The sequence below is a fragment of the Mytilus edulis genome, chromosome 7, assembly GCF_963676685.1.
Source record: "Mytilus edulis chromosome 7, xbMytEdul2.2, whole genome shotgun sequence".
Lineage (NCBI taxonomy): Eukaryota > Metazoa > Mollusca > Bivalvia > Mytilida > Mytilidae > Mytilus > Mytilus edulis.
In genome coordinates this window covers 36,073,610-36,093,534 of record NC_092350.1, presented here as the reverse complement: position 1 = coordinate 36,093,534, position 19,925 = coordinate 36,073,610, and the positions used below count along the sequence as shown (strand labels likewise).

At 31.5% G+C, this 19,925-nt stretch overlaps 1 protein-coding gene across 1 annotated transcript; it reads left to right on the top strand.

The window, feature by feature from the left end:
* The first annotated feature begins 460 nt into the window (after positions 1-460).
* On the top strand, positions 461-18,755 carry LOC139481373 (uncharacterized). The gene is made up of 12 exons (XM_071264673.1): positions 461-501; positions 2,773-2,836; positions 4,545-4,828; positions 5,161-5,481; positions 6,079-6,153; positions 7,727-7,798; positions 8,983-9,096; positions 11,824-11,958; positions 13,781-14,228; positions 15,576-15,753; positions 16,674-16,868; positions 18,396-18,755. The coding sequence occupies exons 6-12, from the start codon at positions 7,734-7,736 to the stop codon at positions 18,683-18,685; spliced, it is 1,425 nt and encodes a 474-aa protein (XP_071120774.1). The 5' UTR covers positions 461-501; positions 2,773-2,836; positions 4,545-4,828; positions 5,161-5,481; positions 6,079-6,153; positions 7,727-7,733; the 3' UTR covers positions 18,686-18,755.
* The last annotated feature ends 1,170 nt before the right edge of the window (positions 18,756-19,925 follow it).

The window sequence follows — 19,925 nt, the reverse complement described above, 5'->3', positions numbered from 1 at the left end:
CTAAATTGTTAATTCGTAAATTGTTAATTTGTAACTTGTTACTGTGAAATTCATAATGCTTAATTCGTAAATTGTCAATTCGTAACTTGCACCTTTGTAGTTTCAACATTCTTAATCGGTAAATTGTCAGTTTGTTACTTGTAACTGTGCAATTTCATAATGCTTCATTCGTAAATTGTCAATTTGTAACTTGTATCTTTGTAAATTCAACATTCTTCATTCGTTAATTGTCAATTTGTAACTTGAAGATTTCAAAATTCTTTATCGGTAAATTGTCTTTTTGTACATTGATGTTTTGTAACTTGTAACATGTCGATTCATGAATTGTCGATGTGTGAAATGTCGAAGTGTTAAATGTCATCGTTATGCTAACGATCGTTATGACGACAGGTGGCGCTCGGTTTTCTTGTTTCTACAGACTCATATCTTTGTTTCTACAGACGACTGCAGGTGGCGCTGTGTTCTAGAACGGAAACGGTTGCTTGAAAGAAAAGTCTGCAGGTGAACAAAACTACTGTTAAACGTCTAGTGCCTGTGATTAAGACCTCCCGTTCCAAAAATATAAGCATTTGTAACGTATTTGTTACTAATAGGTCCGAGACCACAAATATTTTGTAGTGCATTTCTTTTATATAGATAATAAATGCGAATTAAAAAAATCCCACCTGCGCTTTCTCAAATTTTATAAATGTAATATACAGTAAACAGTGTGTTGTACTTCTATTAGGACAAATTAAATCAAAATTATAGAAAACTTCATCGGCTCTTACTCAATATATGGACAATTTTATGTTAAGGGGGTCTAGATTTCAAGACCCCCTTAACATAAAATTGTAAATTATAAACCTTTTTCAACTGGACCAAATCATTATATATATATAGCTACTTTACAATTCATTATCCAAATTTTTTGACAGTTTCATTTCATCCCTTGACTTACTATTAGAAGCGTAAAACATAGAGAAATACATACGGAAGGGGTATAAAAAAAATTGGCAAGTAACACACTGTCCACACTAGGGACTACATTCATGGACAACGAAAATCAAGGGACCACAATGGTGGCTCGAATATTGTGTTTAATATGAGGCAGGCATTACCTGTGAATGGGGACGAAGTTTGTTTAAATTATTTTTTTTGTATTTTAGATATTTGTTAAAAAAAAAGATACGGAAATACCGTAACGTTTCCGATTTTGGTTCTGTTGTTAGGGATTTTACTTGTGACGTTATTTAAGTTATGACGTCATGTTCAATGTAAACAAAGAAACGCAATGCATCAGGGAGGCCTAACGTTTATTCATACCAAAGACAAAGAATGATTAAAAATGAAGTATTGGTATTGTGTTCCTTGAGTTCCTATATTTTACTAGACTAATCAAAGTCTCACGACAACAAGACCGGAAGAAGGAAGTAGAGTTATGTGTTCTGCGCAGATCCGGAAATTAAAAAACACGACAAAAAAAAAATTGAACGATTTTGAGTTCATTAGTACAATGAAAAACAGGGCTAATATATGATACCTATTTTAAATTTTTGAATAAGTCTTAAATCTATCATTCAAACCTATGGATGTGTTGAATAAGAACCACAGTTTTATATGGATTTTGTCTATATGTGTTACATTTTAGTGTTATGTCGTTGTTCTCCTCTTATATTTAATGCGTTTCCCTCGGTTTTGGTTTGTTATCCCGATTTTGTTTTTTGTCCATGGATTTATGAGTTTTGAACAGCGGTATACTACTGTTGCCTTTATTTATATCTTTCTTTTATAGTAAGAGTAGTGACATTTAAAAATTTAAACAACACATATGATAACTCAAATAATTTTACTTCAATTTAAGCACTTGTGTACATGTAAAATATTTTATAATCAACACATATACATGGCCGGACAGGAAATGAGGGACAAAACAATTTTTTGGATAAAGGGGTCTAAATACAACATTTTTAAAACAAAGACTTACTGATAAATTCTGTTTTGTACAGACTACATTCATACAACAAAAAAGAAGATGTGGTATGATTGCCAATGAAACAACTCTCCACAAGAGACCATAATGCCAATGACACATAAATTAACAACTATGGGTCACCATATGGCCTTTAACAATGAGCAAAGCCCATACAGCATAGTCATTTAAAGGCCTTGAAATGGCAAAGTAAAACAATTCAAACGAGAAAACAAAAGGCCTTAGTACATGTAAATGTATAAAGTTTATATAAAAATTTATATGAACATGATGAACGAAAAACAAATATGTAACACATCAACAAACGACAACCACTGAAACACAGGCTCCTGACATTATATGTATATTATTTTGGCTATATACATGTACATGATATTTATATATTATATATACTGGTATATATCATGTATATATATATATAGCACTCAGAGCTCAGACATAAATAAGTCTGAATCTGTTTTTGACTCATTGAGGTCTAAATTTGTAAGTTTTAGGATTTGTCTCCCTGTAATGCAAGACAAAATACGAATTTAATAAGTCAAATATTAGCCACCAAGTGAAATTAAGTTTTTTCATCAACATGAATAGACCTAAACAAGTCTGTCATTTTCTGACTTAGATAAGTCTAAAATTGAAAACACATTTTTATGATAAATACATGTTTTGACTTCTTTAAGTCAAAAACAAAAATCGACTTGTTTATGTCTGAGCTCTGATTATAGCCAAATTAAACATAATACATAGTTACAAAAAGCATGTAAAGATCATATTTTAGTTTATCTTGTTTTTTTAATCAACAGATGGGGGATAAAACTACACAGGAAATTATCAAGTGTCTTGACACTGCTGCCAAGCTTTTGAGAGGTATGTTTTTTTATATCCTTAGTGCTAATTCACATCTCTGTAATATGTCAAAAATGAGTCATTTGAAACCCAATGGTAAACATTTCAACCTCATACATTGAACTGAGGGTGAGATCACTAGTTTTCAACAAGGTTGGCCCTGTTGGAATACACAAATAAATCTTAGGCCAAATAAGTGATAATTTTATGCTTGTTTCCTGCTACCCTACCTGCCCATTAAATTTATTCTACCTAAACCATACAGTTTTATCATTGTTTATGAGCATAATAATTTTTTTTTTACAACACTTAAGAAAAAATGCTGTATAAGAAATTGATTTCAGATACAAATATGTATAAATGCATCTGAAACCCAATACATACATGACATAATTAAAGATCATATTAAAAACTCGAAACATATTATAGAAGTGTGTCAAAAACATAATCTTCAACATGTTTAAGTTAAACATGTTAAAGAATTAAACATTATAAAAAAATAATTTCCTGCACATCTCCCCTTTTATTTTGGCTGGTGACATGGAATAAAGGTATTATTTCTTGTGACCCTATGCAAGAGTTTTCTTTGTAATGTTTATCCAACTCTTGAACCAATGCATGTAAGAGACACAAGGAGGACAACTGAGTTGACGTACGTGGGTTCGATTCCCACCCTAGGCTTTCCAACGGTGTACGTACGGCTGGTGCAAAGCGGGCAGATAAGCTTAGTGGCCCCGCGTCAACTCTGTTGTCTGTCCCAAGTGTTGAACGACGACAAGAAGCGAGAGAGAGCCGCGGCTACCTAACCGGAGAGCGAGCGAACCCCTGCCTTCTCTCTCCTCGCTTGCCCTTGCTCAAATTTTCCATTGAGGAGTTGCCCATAAGACGCAGGCAAGCTCCACCTGGTCTCTCGACGATCGAGGGCAGCAAATCTTACCCTCGGTAAATAATTTTTACGTGGGAGAATTTTTCATCGAGGCGTCACAGGTTAGACATGGTTGGGCTACTGCAGGTCTCTCAGTCATCAAAGCAGGCAAAATATACACTTGTTAAAAAAATTTTACGTGGGTGATTTTTCATCTATGAGTCGAACGTTAGACGCGGGCGAGCCACCACGGGTCTCTCGACCATTGAGGCTGGCAAACTATACCCTTGGTAAAAAAAATTATGTAAAAAATCATATAATTTTTTTTCTATCTGTCTGTTATGAAGTGAAAATAAAGCAGCTCATTAATTGCCGTGATTTGAAGCCATGGTTTATCAATTGTCACCTTATAGTAAACAATCAACAAAGAAGTGTGGATATCAAGTGTATAACATGTACAATTAGATAATAGTTTATTCTAATGACAGATCCATGCATGTGTATTGCGATTACCGGATTTTTACAAGAAGGGTCTAGCGAAGGTCACTTTGCATACAAAAAATATGTCGGCAAATTGCTTCCTTGAAGCAAGCAATTAAAATAAAGTAAAATTCTTCTAAATGTGGACAAACTCTTCAGAAAAAAGTATATCATGTATATGTGCATAAGTTTTATAATGATAACTATTCATTTAGTAATAAAAACATATGCATCATTTCTTTTTAATTTTAGGTTACATACATTCATGTATGACTTTAAATTAAATATGCCAATTTATAAATATTTGTACATACATCATGTACATGTATATAAATATACTTGAAAAATATGGGATTATGAATGATGATAGTTTTATTATTGTAGGTGAGGCTGTGTCCCCAAATGATAATGTTGGCAGTAGTAGTCATGGTAGTAGAACTTCAGAAAATACTACTCACTCTGCAGAATTGGCTATACCCATAACAACTGTACATGTACCATCACCATCACCATCATTTCAATACTCTAGAGTTACCAGTAACTTGAGGAATCTCTTCAAGCCTTATGGAACAAGTAAAGGAAGGGGAAGAGGTGTAAACCTGCCACAGCCATCTGCTTCGCTGAGCACGTGGACCCACAAATTTATATGCCTTTCAAGCAAGGACTCTGTACGTTCAAGTTTATATACAGTCCATTGTATCAGTTAGAAGATGTCTCTGGCAGAAAAATTATACCCCATACATTATGTACAACCAATTTACATAGAGAAATATGGTTCTGAATGGTTCCGTCTTTTGGCAATTGAGTCTGTCACACATGTTGGTTCCCTTGTGTAGGAATTTCATTTGATAAAGTAAAATATTGGTTTCCTCAGGATAACTTAAGTTTTCATTGACCAAATGTTTTCAAATTTGAACATACATGTAGCATCAATTAACACCTAACACATTTATCAAATATTTTGCATTAGTGAAAATAATATACTTTACATTACTTTTAGGAAATCATTCCCAGCAAAGATGAGAAACGGACCTTATTTGAGGCTGGACTGGGAGAGAGGAAGTTAACGTTAGTTAAAACGTCCGATTCTCCTGATTTCCTCCAACAGTTAGAGGAAAAATTTCCCAAACTAAAGGGATGTGGGGGAATAGAACTTCTTCGGACATCATCCAGCTCAAGATCTACACTCCAGCTGATAAATCCTGGACAGCATGGGTACACTGTGGAGTACCTCTCCAATTGTTATTTGGGACAAGCCACCTGCTTCATAAGACCCATACAGAAGGATCTGGACGCAACACCAATTGATGAAGGGGAAAACGTAATTTATCTTATTGCATTTATTTTTATGCTCCTTTAACTTTTTGAGCAAGTTGATTTATACTTATCAGTCCTTCCACCAGTCTGTCTTATCGTCCAACTCTTGGTTAAGTTTTTGTGTTAAGATCCATTTCTCAGATATTAGACTTTATATAGCCTTGCTAAGTCACATATATTAAGTATTACAACAGAGTTCACTATTAATACGTTCACTTTGATCTTAACATTCTACTTGAGCAACTATCTTGAGATTTTTCATTAAGGTAAATTTTTCATTACTAGACCTGGTATAGCATTGTTATTTCATTTGTGAATTGGTCTTGGGTTGTACAGCAAGGTTCACTATTAATTATGTTTTCCATTGAAGGCACTCAATCAAAATTTTTGAGAAATCTATTTTTCTTTGGAAAGTCTACATCAACAATCTACGTATCCTGGTTAACAGGAAGGGGAAATCCTACAACACTGTACAGTCCACCCTTTTCCTAAATTTCAACAAAAGCAGGTTTACGATTTGGTTCACTGTGTCCATTCTTTTGTTTGCATTGCCCAATTGATCAGTTCTTGTTTTATAATCACTTGGTTTTTTTATTAACAGACAATGCAGACAGAGAAGTGCATGACATGTGGTAGGGACATTTTATTGACACAGTTGCGATCACATGTGAGAGAGGTTTGTACTCAACTATATTGGTTACATTATTGAGTGTTATTAACAAAAGTTCAAGAGCTTTCTTAATAGAAAAACAAGATAGTGTAGATTTGTTCCTTGGTAGGCTAAAATAGATGTTCATGTATCCATATGAAACATGGACATGTTTATACTAAAAAAGTTAAGGACACAATTTGTTCGAAATTGTGCTTTTCTATTTCCAGCAGCTACTTTGGATGATGTTTTTTTTTTTAATTTGAATACCTATTATTTGAATAATCTGAACCATTTTCAATAAAAAAAACAAAAAAAAATTAAAAGATTGCAACCAAAACAAGTAATTCTTCATATTAGAACTTTTAATAAACTCTTTACGTCTGACTCTAAGTACACATGAATTCAACAAACAATGTGAAAAAAGGCGAAAGTACATATGTATCAAACATTTCACCTAGGTAACAATTTTTCATGAATAGCTTATCGTATACATTTCGAAGCTTCAAATACCCTTTTTATTTATGTGAGGGTTCATAAGAGCCTTTCTTTTAAAGAATAAACTCAAGCTTGTAATTCAGTGGTTGTTGTTTGTTTATGTGTTACATATTTGTTGTTCGATCATTTTTTGTCCTGCAACTTTTGTTTCAGAAAGCTCAACATAGGGATATTGATCCCGGCGGCAGCGTTAGCTTACTTCTTAAAAGCTTTATATTTATGAAGGCGGAAGACCTGGATGCTTCATATTTTGTTTATGGATGCCTCATGTTTCTGTCAGTCACATGTCCAATTTCCTTGACCTCATTTTCATGGTTCATAGACTACTTGAAAAAAAGTTAAGATCTCTCTTATTATAAGTAACAAGATAAATATATTTGGTATGTGCATCCTTATGCCCGTCAGACAGTTTTCACTTGACCTCTATCTCATTTCATGGATCAGTGAACAAGGTTAAGTTTTGGTGGTCAAGTCCAGATACTATAAGAAATAGGTCTAGTATATTCGGTGTACGGAAGGACTGTAAGGTGTACATGTCTAGCTGACAGGTGTCATCTGACCTTGATCTTATATTTATGGTTCAGTGGTTAAAGTTAAGTTTTTGAGTGTTGGTCTTTTTTTTCTAATACTAATTGCAATAGGTCAACTATATTGGTGTATGGAAATATTTTATGATCTGTTTGTCAATCACTCAGGTTATATTTGACCTTGACCTCATTTTCACGGTTCATTGGTACCGGTAAATGTTTAGTTTTCTTGGTTAAGTAGTTTATGTGACAGTTGTAATACAGCTTTATGTTTAGGACTATCAACATAATATCAATTATTAGTAAAGAAGGCGAAACATTTCAGCGTGTGCACTCTTGTTTATATAAATAAAGGTGTGAGTTTTCTTGTTTGAATTGTTTTACATGGTCATTTTGGGGCCTTCTATAGCTGACTATGTGGTATGGACTTTGTCCATTGTTGAAGGCCGTATGGTTACTTATAATTGTAAATTTCTGTGTCATTTTCGTTTCGTTTGAATTAGATCTGGCTAGAAATTGCTTGAAAACTTGCAAAGTGAATCTATTTAACAAAAAATATATTAATTAACTTTTAGTGTGGAAATGCAGATTCTGATAATGAATTACCAATACAACACATTAGTAACCCAGAAGAAACAGCTGAACAGGTAAACCATTTAGATTTTTACAACTTGCTTCGGGTGTTGCCATGGGCCCCAAAAAGATGTGGCATTTTTATATTTCCCAAATAGTACTCCAAGCTACACCAAGGTTTCATTTAGTTTTACAAGATACACTTCATTTAAAAAGAACACAACGATTCCAAGCAACAGCAAAGCAGCAGGTTGCATTCTGTATATCTAGTTTTAAGACTCTAAATTTTTATCACACAAGGATCAATGTGCTGCGATTGTACCATTATTATGCTGTGCTCTGTCATTGATTAAAAGATATTCATTTCAGAATTTTTAAAATAGAAAATAACATGGATATATAATTTAATTTTGGATGAACGCGTCTTCTCATTGGCTTACATTATTTTGTTATGAGCCCATAGACATAATTTAGTCATGTGAACGTGACGTCATCAATGTTTTTTCATGGTTTTCTACGGTTCTAACAATGGAATTTAGAATTAAATTATAAGAAATGACTGTAATATTTTTTCTGTCTATTCGAAATAACATAAAAAATGTGGTGCACACTGTTAAATAACCCGCTACGCACGTTATTCAGTGTGCACCAAATTTTTTATGTTATTTCTTCATAGACAGAAAAAATATTACAGTCATTCCTTAAATGGTATCCATCCATGGCACAAAATAAGTGCATTCATAGCAAAAAACACAAAAAGCACTTTTGCTGTTCTTCATCTCAAAGTCACAGTGAAGCCTTTAACATGAAAAAAAGAAATCTCACATCATTGCAAGTTTTACTTCATGTTTGTTCCAATTATTGTACATAAAGAACTCTTTTGCTTTACGATCATTCTGCATGTTGCTTATAGATTTACATGGTTTTGTTTAAATGAAGACTTATATTCCTCCCATGTTTTAACATATTCAAGAATAACATATACAAAATACATTTGAATAAATTTACCAACTTGGAACAATGATTTTTGTTAATTATGCTATTTCCAACCATGGCTTGATTTGAAATTGATATTCAAAGCTTGAAATGTTTCTTTTGTCAAAAACCATCTTTCTGGAATACTTTTTTAATTAAATGTTTTATAATAATTCTCTTTAACAGGAACTAGAAAATGCTTCAGTAATATTTATATAAGTTTTTATTTGTATAATAAATGTATACAATTATCATGTTATTGAAGACTATAATTATTTTTCAGTGCCTTGCACATGTTGTTGATCCTGTCAGTCCAACATACCTGTCTGAAGACCAGCCAAAAAAGTCGAGGAAAATATCCCAGGTTTCTCAGCTACCAGTATGCAAATTTGCCTGTGTATGTCAACATCATTAATTTATTATTTTCTAAAGGTTTTCCCTCCATCTTTATAAATGAATTTTGTAATACCAGATAACAATTGGTGTAACATGACGGACCCAAACTGCACCTTTTTGAATAATTTCAAATCATAAAAATATCAAGTGTTTAGTCTCGAAGAAAAATTGTTAGATTTCCACAGCTATTTTTATTGAAGAGGTGCAATTGGGTACTGTGACATTAGATTTTCATTGAAATGTGCAAACATGGGTAACTGCTCCTAAATTAGTAATTTTAAGAAAATATTGCAGTTTTTGGCTATTATCTTGAATATTGATATAGGTAGAAATAAGTTGTAAGCAGTAATAATACCATGTAAGATCTACCAGCAAGTAAAACATGAACAAAATTGTCAATTTATGCCCTATAAGGAGTTATTGCCCTTTACAGTCATATTTTATCAATTTTTCGTATAAAATTATTGTCATTTTTCATAAAAGTCTTCTCCTCTGAAACTGCAGAGACAAACTTAATCAAACCCATGAGTTTCATTGGGGTATCTTGTTTAAAACATGTGTCCCATGACCAGCCTTGTAACTAACAAAGCGACTTGACTGAAAATAGAACATAGCAGTCATATGCAAGTTTTGACTATTATTCTTTGAACAGTTATAAATAGAAAAAATCTGAAAGGAGCCAAAATATTCAGAATAATAACATCTACCAATTTATCTCCATGTATGTCAAAACTGTTAGACAAATTTTTAATTGAGTTATTGCCCCTAATTATCCAATTTTACCGTTTTATCATTATTGACAATAGTCATGACTATAACATTGAAGAGAGAAACATTTTTTTTTCAGTTATGTCTTTTATGAATTTAGTTATAACAAATCTAGATAAATAAAGTTTTTTTATCATATAAATGACCAGCAAAGCATCTATTTAAAAGTAAAATTTTACTGATATAGTCATGATAGTTAGTAAAGTGTCAATCTTCATATGAGTACTTGCCTTTAAATGCTCTTAAATTTATTTGTTAATTAAGATTTACATTCAAGACATTTATCTTAGTTTGATTTTTTAATGACAGGTTATTTTTTTGCAATGTTTTTTTTCATATATTCTGTAATACTTTTAAACAGCATCAACAAGACGATAACCATGATGAAGTGCAAATATATAAGTACGCATTAAATTGTGTTGTGTTAGGTTAAATAATGTTGCTGATGTGAGCCATAGGTATAGCCATCACTTGTCTTTCAAAGTCTTTCATTTGCAGAATTCTTAAAAAAAAAAAAAGAGGCATTTAGGATCATTTTAGTACGTATATATATTTATATACTGTATTAGACTGGTTTTTTTTGGCAGGTGTACTATTTGGGGGCAACAAAATATTCGAAAAATTTAGGTGGTTTTTCTTTGGGAGGATTCTTAAAACAGAATATTTTAAAATTTATTCCTGATTTTCAAATATCCCCTACAATGAAGTGAAAATATCACCCTGCTAAAATAACCTGCTTTATGGTACCTTATACTTAAAAAGGACAAGTGAGGCACACCTGTGTTCACATTATTTATTTTAGTTTTTCAACTTTTTATCTTGTTATTTCATATTTAAGACAGGCCAAGAGTACATCTGTTTCAATCCTTTTACATAGTTCATGGGTATTAGGAAAGGCATGGTAACTACACACCCCCTTACAAAATTACTAATGTTTTTTTACCTGCTAAGAGTCTAGCTCCTGTCTGGTTTTAGATCAATGTTATGCGAAGAAAATATGTAACACAATATTAAATTTCAAGGCATAATTTTTTGAATGTTTGTGGTATTTTAGCTTATTTATTTTACATTTTATTACATATTTTTTCAATTTGGAAAGGGGGATTTTACAGACAGAAATGCAAGAGTGAATTATTTATTTCTAATACCTATTGAAAATTTAATACCAAAAAGAACTTTTCTTTCTATTTCTGATATTTGGAATATTTGATTGAACGAAACATAAGTATTTTTGATTTGCCTGGCTTTGATTATAAATCAGAAAATTGATGGCATGCAATTTTTTTCTACAATTGATTGTATTATCAAATAGAATTGGTCTGTCTTTAAACAGGGAACTGTAAAATTGTATTTTAACCTTCAACAGCATCAATTGGTGATTGAATGCTAGCAAAGAAAGTTCACTGTGGATGCATTAGCATTAAACTGACATAAAAAATATATACATATACATATAGAACCTGTCATATGTCGTCTGATGAAAATAGAGGGAAGCAATCAAGTTTCTTTTGGTAATAGAATAGAGATTACAGAAATAAAATAACATAATATTTATTGAAATAAAATTAAGTGGAAATGGGGAATGTTTCAAAGAGACATCAACCTGACCATAGAGCAGACAACAGCAGGAGGTCACCAATGTATGGTCAGAAGATATGTCAGACAAGCTATAACATTGGGTAAATGACAACATCCATGATGCTTTGATTAATGGAGTTATGGCACTTGGAGATAAATTAATCACATGTGTATTTATCAAATTTTCACCCTTTTTTACGTGCTTTAATATATTGATTTGATAATGTTTGACCATGACAAGTTACAGGTCTGTGAGTTCCATTTATTGCGATTTCAACCCTTTAAATATTTTGCATGAATAGATCATCTAATAATTTTAGAATTTACATTATATAACAAGTTAAAATGTTAATTGAAAAATCATTAATAAATATATTTACAGGGGCTATAGTTATTGTCCAATATGCTTGCAAATGTTCCCTGATGCATACATTGAGACACATGCTAGTGTTTGTGGTGAAAGTACAGATAAGAAAGCTGCTAAGTCTGATGTAGCAGATGTTGATTTGATAACCAGGTACCGGTATATAAAAAAATATGTCCAAATTAGAGCTTGCTGTTTTGTGTGAGTTAAGGCTCCTTGTTGAAGGATGTATTTTGATGTATAATTGTTGACTTTGGAAAAATGTGACTTGCATAGAGAGTTGTCTTATTGATACTCATATCACATCTTATTGAAATATATTAAATGATGTATTAACACAGATAAATCAGCATGTGCAATACTGAAAATGTTCCACTGTCGATATAAATCAATATTTAATATTGCTCTTCCAACAGGTCCAATACGAAAAAAACAGGGCCAATATAGAAAAAAGCAGTATTGGCCCATGGGATAATACAGGACATTCACTACCAGTTTTCATTTCATAAGTAGAAGACCCTGGGCATTTGATATGTACAGTTAATCATAAGGACAAATACTTTTATTTTTGTCCATCTGATGAATTTTTAAGCCTTTTTCAACTGATTTTCCCTAGTTTGTTCTTATGTTGTACTGTTATACCACTGTCCCAGGTTAGGGGGAGAGTAGGGATCCCACTAAAATGGTTAACCCCACCACATTATATATGTATGTGCCTGTCCCAAGTTAGGAGCTCGTAATTAAGTAAATAAGTTTGTTTATGTGTTACATATTTGTATTTAGTTCATTTTTTATATAAATAAGCCTGTTAGCTTTCTCGATTGAATTGTTTTACATTGTCATTTTGGGGTTTTTATATCTGAAAATGGTATGGGCTACACTCATTGTTGAAGGCTGTACAGTTACCTACTTATGGAGAGTTGTCTCATTAGCAATCATACTACATCTTTTTAACTCAACTGACCTGAAAGGTCAAGTGAGCTTTTCTAATCACTTGGCGTCCGTCGTTGTCCGGTGTCTATCGTCCGTAAACTTTACAAAAATCTTCTCCTCTGAAACTACTGGACCAAATTTACCCAAAGGAGTTTAAAAAGTGTGTCAGATGACCCAGCCAAACAACCAAGATGGCTACCATGGCTAAAAATAGTACATAGGGGTAAAATATAGATTTTGGCTTATATCTTTGAAACCAAAACATTTAGAGCAAATCTGACGGGGTTAAATTGTTTATCAGGTCAAGGTCTATCTGCTCTGAAATTTTCAGACAGATCGAACAACCTGTTGTTGGGTTGCTGCCCCTGAATTAGTAATTTTAAGGAAATTTTGCAGATATTGGTTATTATCTTGAATATTATTATAGATAGAGACAAACTGTAATCATCAATAATGTTCAGCAAAGTAAAATCTACAAATAAGTCAACATGACCAAAATTATCAGTTGACCCCTTAAGGAGTTATTGCTCTTTATAGTAAATTTTGAACAATTTTCATAATTTTTTGTAAATTTTCATAAATTTTCCCAAAATATTTTCCACTGTAATTACTGGGCCAAGTTCATTATACATAGATGTATAGAGATAATTGTAGCAACAAGAATGGTTCAGTGAAGTGAGATCTACAAACACATCACCATCACCAAATTTGTCATGAATTTATCTAGATTTGTTTTATATGCACATAGACCAAGGTGATCGACACAGGCTCTTAAGAGCCTCTAGTTTATATTTAAAATATATATTTAAGAAAACAATCAACTTTATCAAATAACACTTTACCCTTTTCCACCTAAATATTATATAAAGATTATTGTAGATTTATAAGGTGTAACAACTGTAAATTGTAACATCCTTTAAAGCATACATCTATGACTCTTCCTTCCATTTAGGAAAATTTAAAAAGGTACAAAATTCAGGGTTAGGAAACATCAATAAAATACAAAAATTACAAAAATTACACCTTTATTTCAATCATTTAGATCATTTCAAGATGAAGTCATGAGAATCAGGAAGGATGCTGTAGATGTGTGGGAGATTCCAGTGATAAGAAGACTTTTCATAAAGACAGCCATGGCAGAAATGGAATCTGCAAATGAAGATGAGTGGCTAAGGCAACTAAAGATAGATTTTATTGGTGAAGAAGGAGTTGATGCTGGAGGACCATGTCGTGAATTTTTTTCTCTTCTTTTTAGAAACACTCCAGTTTTTGAAAATGGAGGATTCTCACTTAATTCAGAACTGTTGGAAAAAAAACATTACATGTATGTAGGCAGAATGTCTTCCTTAGCTATTATAAATGGACATCCAGGTCCAAAATGCATTAACAATTACCTGGTTAACTACATATTAGAAGGCATACAGCCTGAATGCACACTAACTCAACTTGAGATGATTAGTAGAGATGATGTTATTGAAGCTATCAAAGAGGTAAGACAAAAAAATCAGTTTCTGATATGACTTTTTACATTTACTGAATGCAAAAGATCTTTATAGATTATCATGTACCAGTTGGAATTCAAATCAAAGGTTAAATTGAGAACATCAAAATGACTTGACCTTGACTTTAATTTGAATACTGTTACATATAAGAAGGACCCTGGGCTTATCAATTTTGATTATAGTTGAATGGCAGACAAGGAAAAAACAACCTGAGCTTCTGCGAAAGGCAAAAGCAGGATTCGTAACATCTGGCCTCTGATGGTCATTCCTTCCATCCTGTCCAATCAAAAGATTTCCCTATTTATCAAGGATTTCTTAGCTTTTAGGAAAAGGATTTTATATTTAGTCTAGAGCTTGATCATGTTGAGTTGTAAAGTGTAGACTATTTTTATACCCTTATCATAGTGAAGGGGCCATTAAGTTTTACCATTTTCCGTCTGCAAGTTTTCCCCTTCATATGTCTGTCCTCAAGTCACAAAGTCGGTTTCTGTTCTCTTAACTTTATTTTGCCTTAATCAAATGGTATGACACTTATACACAATGCTTGGAACCACATTATTCAGATCAAGTTTGAATTTTGGTGGCATCACTTTAACTGTTCTAGGGTTATGCCCCTTTAAAAATGGAAAATTTTCTGTTTCCATTCTCTTACTTAAATTGCTTCAACAAAATGTTATTAGGCTTATATAGACAATTATTATTACCACAAACTCAGATCTAGTACAAATATGAATAGCTTCATCATTATTGCTCTTCATTTATAAGTGGGGGTATCATCTCTGTCTCATGGACACATTCTCCATTAATAAATTTAGATCTTCATTGCAGTCACCCCCGTTTGCCAATAGTTTGAAATTTATCTACTTCATTTACATGAAAAAAAAATTACAGTTTTGATTTTGTCTACTAGGAAAGAGAGTTATTTGATATTTGATTCAGAGCTCAGTCAGAAAAAGCAAATTTGTATATGCCTGTTTACTTGACTTCCTATCCTGAATTTTACCAAATCTGGACAGAAGTGTCTTACGATCAAAAGATAGTATCGACAATTATTTTTTTTATTGTTTTCCCCTCATTTTTGCTGAGCTTGCAATTAGCAGCAAAAGTAGGCGAGACACTGAGTTCCGGGAAAACCGTTATTTTTTTTTATTACTTACAGATTTAACGTTTCTGAGTATTTTATTAACAAAAAAGGGAGGATTTCTTATTTTTCAGACAATATCTTTAAAGTGTTTTGAGCAGTTTCATTAAACTTTGGTGAATGATTGAATAACTTCCCTGTTTATTTTTTAAATTTAATGTATTACTTAATTATGAACATTTTGTACATTATAGATTGATACTGTAAATGCAGAAAATAAATATGACATCACAGAAAAATATGCTGAGCTGTTAGATTGTTCCGGTTTCAGGAAGGCATTGAACCAAGACACAAAAGAAGAGGCTGTAAGAGCCATGCAGAACCATTTTATTTTTTTCAAATGGTTGCCATCACTTCTACAGTTTATAGAGGGTAAATACTAATTTCTGATATCAATATTTGACTAAACTTTCGCAGATGCTTTATTAGACAATATCTTGTGTGTGAGTGTAACGGATCTTTCTGAAATATACCACAATTTTCCATATTATATAGGGAAGGCTGGGCCTACGTTTTGGAGTAAATGCCCTAAATGTTCAATAAAATTGAGAATGAAAATGGGGAATGTGTCAAAGAGACAACAACCCGAAGCTTTAAAATTTATTTATTTCCAACATCTGCAGTCATATAAAGTTGTGCCCTGCGGAGCATCTGGTTTCAGATTCAAATTGTGTTGAAGTGTACAGAATACTGATCTCTCTGAAATTGTAATGCAAGGTACCATATCACAAAGGGAAGGCTGGGATTATTAACCAAAACATTCAAGAACAAGGGAACAAAATCAATCAGATTTCTGGTTTCCAAACAATAAATTGTGTATGAGTATCACTGTATGTGCATTTCTCTGAACTTGTACTGTACTATAAGGTAACATACCACAAAGGGTGAGATAGAGTTTGAGGGTGGAAAAACAATAGGGGGAGGTGGGGAGTTCATCATTTTTTGATTGAGTATTGTTTCCAAGCTTACCCCAACTGTTCAGGGTTCAAACTCATTATAGGCTATGTTCTGTGGAGCATTTTATGTTTACAATTTAAAACAACATTGTAATTCTATGAAATAAAAGGTGGTGAAAGTTTTAATGTCTTATTTGTATAACATGAATTTATTAAAAATGTTATTTTTAACTATTATAAGCAGTGACCAGATGGCAGTAATGCAGGTCCATTCATGTATTTTGATCTATCAACACCTGGTCTGTTATAAATGTGCACACTTATTCACTTTATGATAAGCACAAGGAATTGGGTAGCACTAACTGATTGTTTCTCAGTTATTTTTACTTTTTTCAGGTTTTAAACTCCTAGGAGTTCTGGAGTTGTGTAGAAAGCACCCAACGGATAGTAGAAAGTGTTTGGAACCCTCTGATATCTCGTACAGTGAAGTAATGGACTTTTTCAAGCCATCCTATTCTTCAGAAAAAGAAAAGAAAGAAAAAGAAGAAGTAATTGTGTATAACTTTGGACAGTTTTTGAAAAAGGTGGAACGTAAGTTTAAGTCTTATTGATGGCATTTATACAAGCTTCTGTATTCAAAGTTTTAATCCATCGACAAAAAACAAGGCCACCATGGCTAAAAATGAAACATAGGGGTCAGATGCACCTTTTTGCTTATATTTCAAAAACTATTTTGCTTTTAGAGCAAATCGGTTATGGGGTCCAATGGTTTAATTTGGTCAAAATGTATCAACCCTGAAATTTTCAGACAAATAGAACAACACATTTTTGGAAAGCTGTCACCAAATTGGTTGTTTTAACGATATTAAGCAGTTTTTTTATTATCTTGAATATTATTATAGATAGATATAAACTGTAAGCAGCACTAATGTATAGCAGAGAAAGATCAACAAAAAAGTTTAATATGGCCTCTTGTGTAAAAATGGCAGCTAAAATTTTATGCTCTGTCTATCTAATTCACAAGTATCTTTTGTCATTTGAAATTGTCCTTCCGTAAAAATGAATTGATAATTTACTTCACAATGCCAAAAGGAAATAACAATACGAAATGGGGGGGGGGTCTCTTCTTATATGAAGGAATATATACATGTGTTCCGCTGGAATGGGTCCCTTTTGTGATACGTCAAATATATCATTGGGTTGTAACTTTAACTAGGAAATATATTAGAAGTAATTGACTACAGCTAATATCCTAATGTTTGTCAAGTAAAACTTTGGTTGGTTTGCTTGCTCTGTTTGTATAAATGTTAGTTTAAGCTTTGTAATTAACATTGACATCTTTAAACAATATATATAGGCATAATTAAACCTGAAAATATTATGTTTTTTTGATTGCACGTTATACCAATTACAATTTTACAATATACAAAGCAAGCAATCTAAACAAAGTTGTTGCTCCACATGCATTAGGAAATTATCTGTAATTGTTTATATCAATGGGTTGCAATTAGTTTGAGGTAAAACCTTAGATTAACTAAACTATGTAGTAAAAAAAAGGTGCTTTTATTCTCATTGTATGTCTTGCTTTATTTTAAATTTTCTAAAAGAAACTGATCACCAAATACATGTAGCAAATGTTTGTTTTTTTGTATAACACTTCAAAACAATGTTAAATTAACATGGAATATATAACAGTATAATTAAACAGTGTTTTAATATATTAAAAAATGTTGCTGCATATAGGTACTATTTGAGTTGATAAATGTATGAATGCATGGGTTTTGATTTTGCTGTGAAAAATATGTTTAAGTAGGGATTTCACAATTCTTTCTGAAACCAATGAGAAACAAGATTAGAATGTTCCTTTAAACCACATGGTCAATGTTTTGAGTTATCCAAGTTACAAGAAAAAATACTGTATAACTGGTTAATTTGTAAGCTGTAATTATTTTCACTTATTGTATTCAGTACATCGATTAAAAAAAAATACCCCAAAAGATAATGGACCTTCCAATGCACTTCTATTAAATGGTAAATATATATTTTTAATACTGATATGATTAAATATAACATTATACAATTAGAAAATAAATTGAGGGAACTTTTTACATTTAACAGGTCAGAGGATCACAAGTAACTGGATAAATTTAGATATAGATGAAGAAAAGAAGGACACCAATGTCAGCATGAAGAATGTTTTGCAGGCATTTGTCGGAAGTGAGGGTCTACCAACAGACATAGACTTTGGTATAATAGAGTTTGATCACCAGAGTGAAAATCTGTCATCAGTTAACACATGTGCTCCATCAATCACAATAAGACAGATCTCTCAAAATCAAAATTACCAAACATTGGAGAATCATCTACTGAACATCATAGTGGGGACTGATGGATTTGACATGAAATGATAATTTTAATTTAAATTTATACTAACTATATTTATGGCAAGCCGTTTTACTATTTATTCGAATTTCAAGATATCTCCTATTATATATAAGATATCTTATATAATATATAAGATATCTCCTTTAATATATAAGATATCTTATATAATTTCATTTTTATAAGATATCTAGATATCTCCTAAAGTTTATAAGATATCTTATAAAGTATATGAGATATCTTATAAACAACTTTTATATAAGATATCTTATATAGTTTATAACATATCTTATATAGTTTATAAGATATCTTATATAGTGTATGAGATATCTTATAAAGAGAATTATATAAGATATCTGATAAACTATATAAGATATCTTATAAACTATATAAGATATCTTATAAACTGTATAAGATATCTTATAAACTTTAGGAGATATCTTATAAACTTTAGGAGATATCTTATAAACTTTAGGAGATATCTTACAAACTTTATGAGATATCTTATAAACTATATAAGATATTTTGTATAATATATAAGATATCTTATATAATTTCATTTTTATGAGATATCTTATATATTTTATAAGATATCTTCTAAAGTTTATAAGATATCTTATAAAGTATATGAGATATCTTATAAAGAATTTATATATAAGATGTCTTATATAGTTTATAAGATATCTTATATAGTTTATAAGTTTATGAAATATTTTATAAAGACAATTATATAAGATATCTGATAAATTATATGAGATATCTTATAAATTATATGAGATATCTTATAAACTATATAAGATATCTTATAAACTATATAAGATATCTTATAAAGTTTATGAGATATCTTGAAGTAAGAATAAATAGCAAAACGGCTTGCCATATATATTTGCTGTTTCTCAGAAAGATTTTGGATTACATTAGGGCAAAGTTAATAATAATGGTCCACATCTAAAATTTTGCAGCTTAATACACCCACAGTGGTTGAACTGTAATAAACATGATAAATGTGGCAAGCATATACACTGCATTCAAGCTTGATACCGCTCTGATTTTGAATTGGGATTATATATTTGACACAACACTGACGAACTGAATGTTGCCAAGGGATTGTTTTATCCAGGCATATAAGAGTTTTGTGAATGAAAAAAAATAAAAAATGGTTAAATCATAAAACTTAAACTAGCACTAAGAAAAACAAGCATTTTGGAGATTCCTTTTATCAAGCTAAACAATTTCAAGTTTCATTGAAATACAATGGCTTAGAAG

Excerpts from the sequence above, each read along its gene's own strand:
- LOC139481373 (XM_071264673.1), top strand. The coding sequence starts at position 7,734 with ATGCAGATTCTGATAATGAATTACCAATACAACACATTAGTAACCCAG. Across the intron at positions 14,229-15,575 it reads TTATTGAAGCTATCAAAGAG|ATTGATACTGTAAATGCAGA; the intron begins GTAAGACAAAAA and ends TGTACATTATAG. Across the intron at positions 15,754-16,673 it reads ACTTCTACAGTTTATAGAGG|GTTTTAAACTCCTAGGAGTT; the intron begins GTAAATACTAAT and ends TACTTTTTTCAG.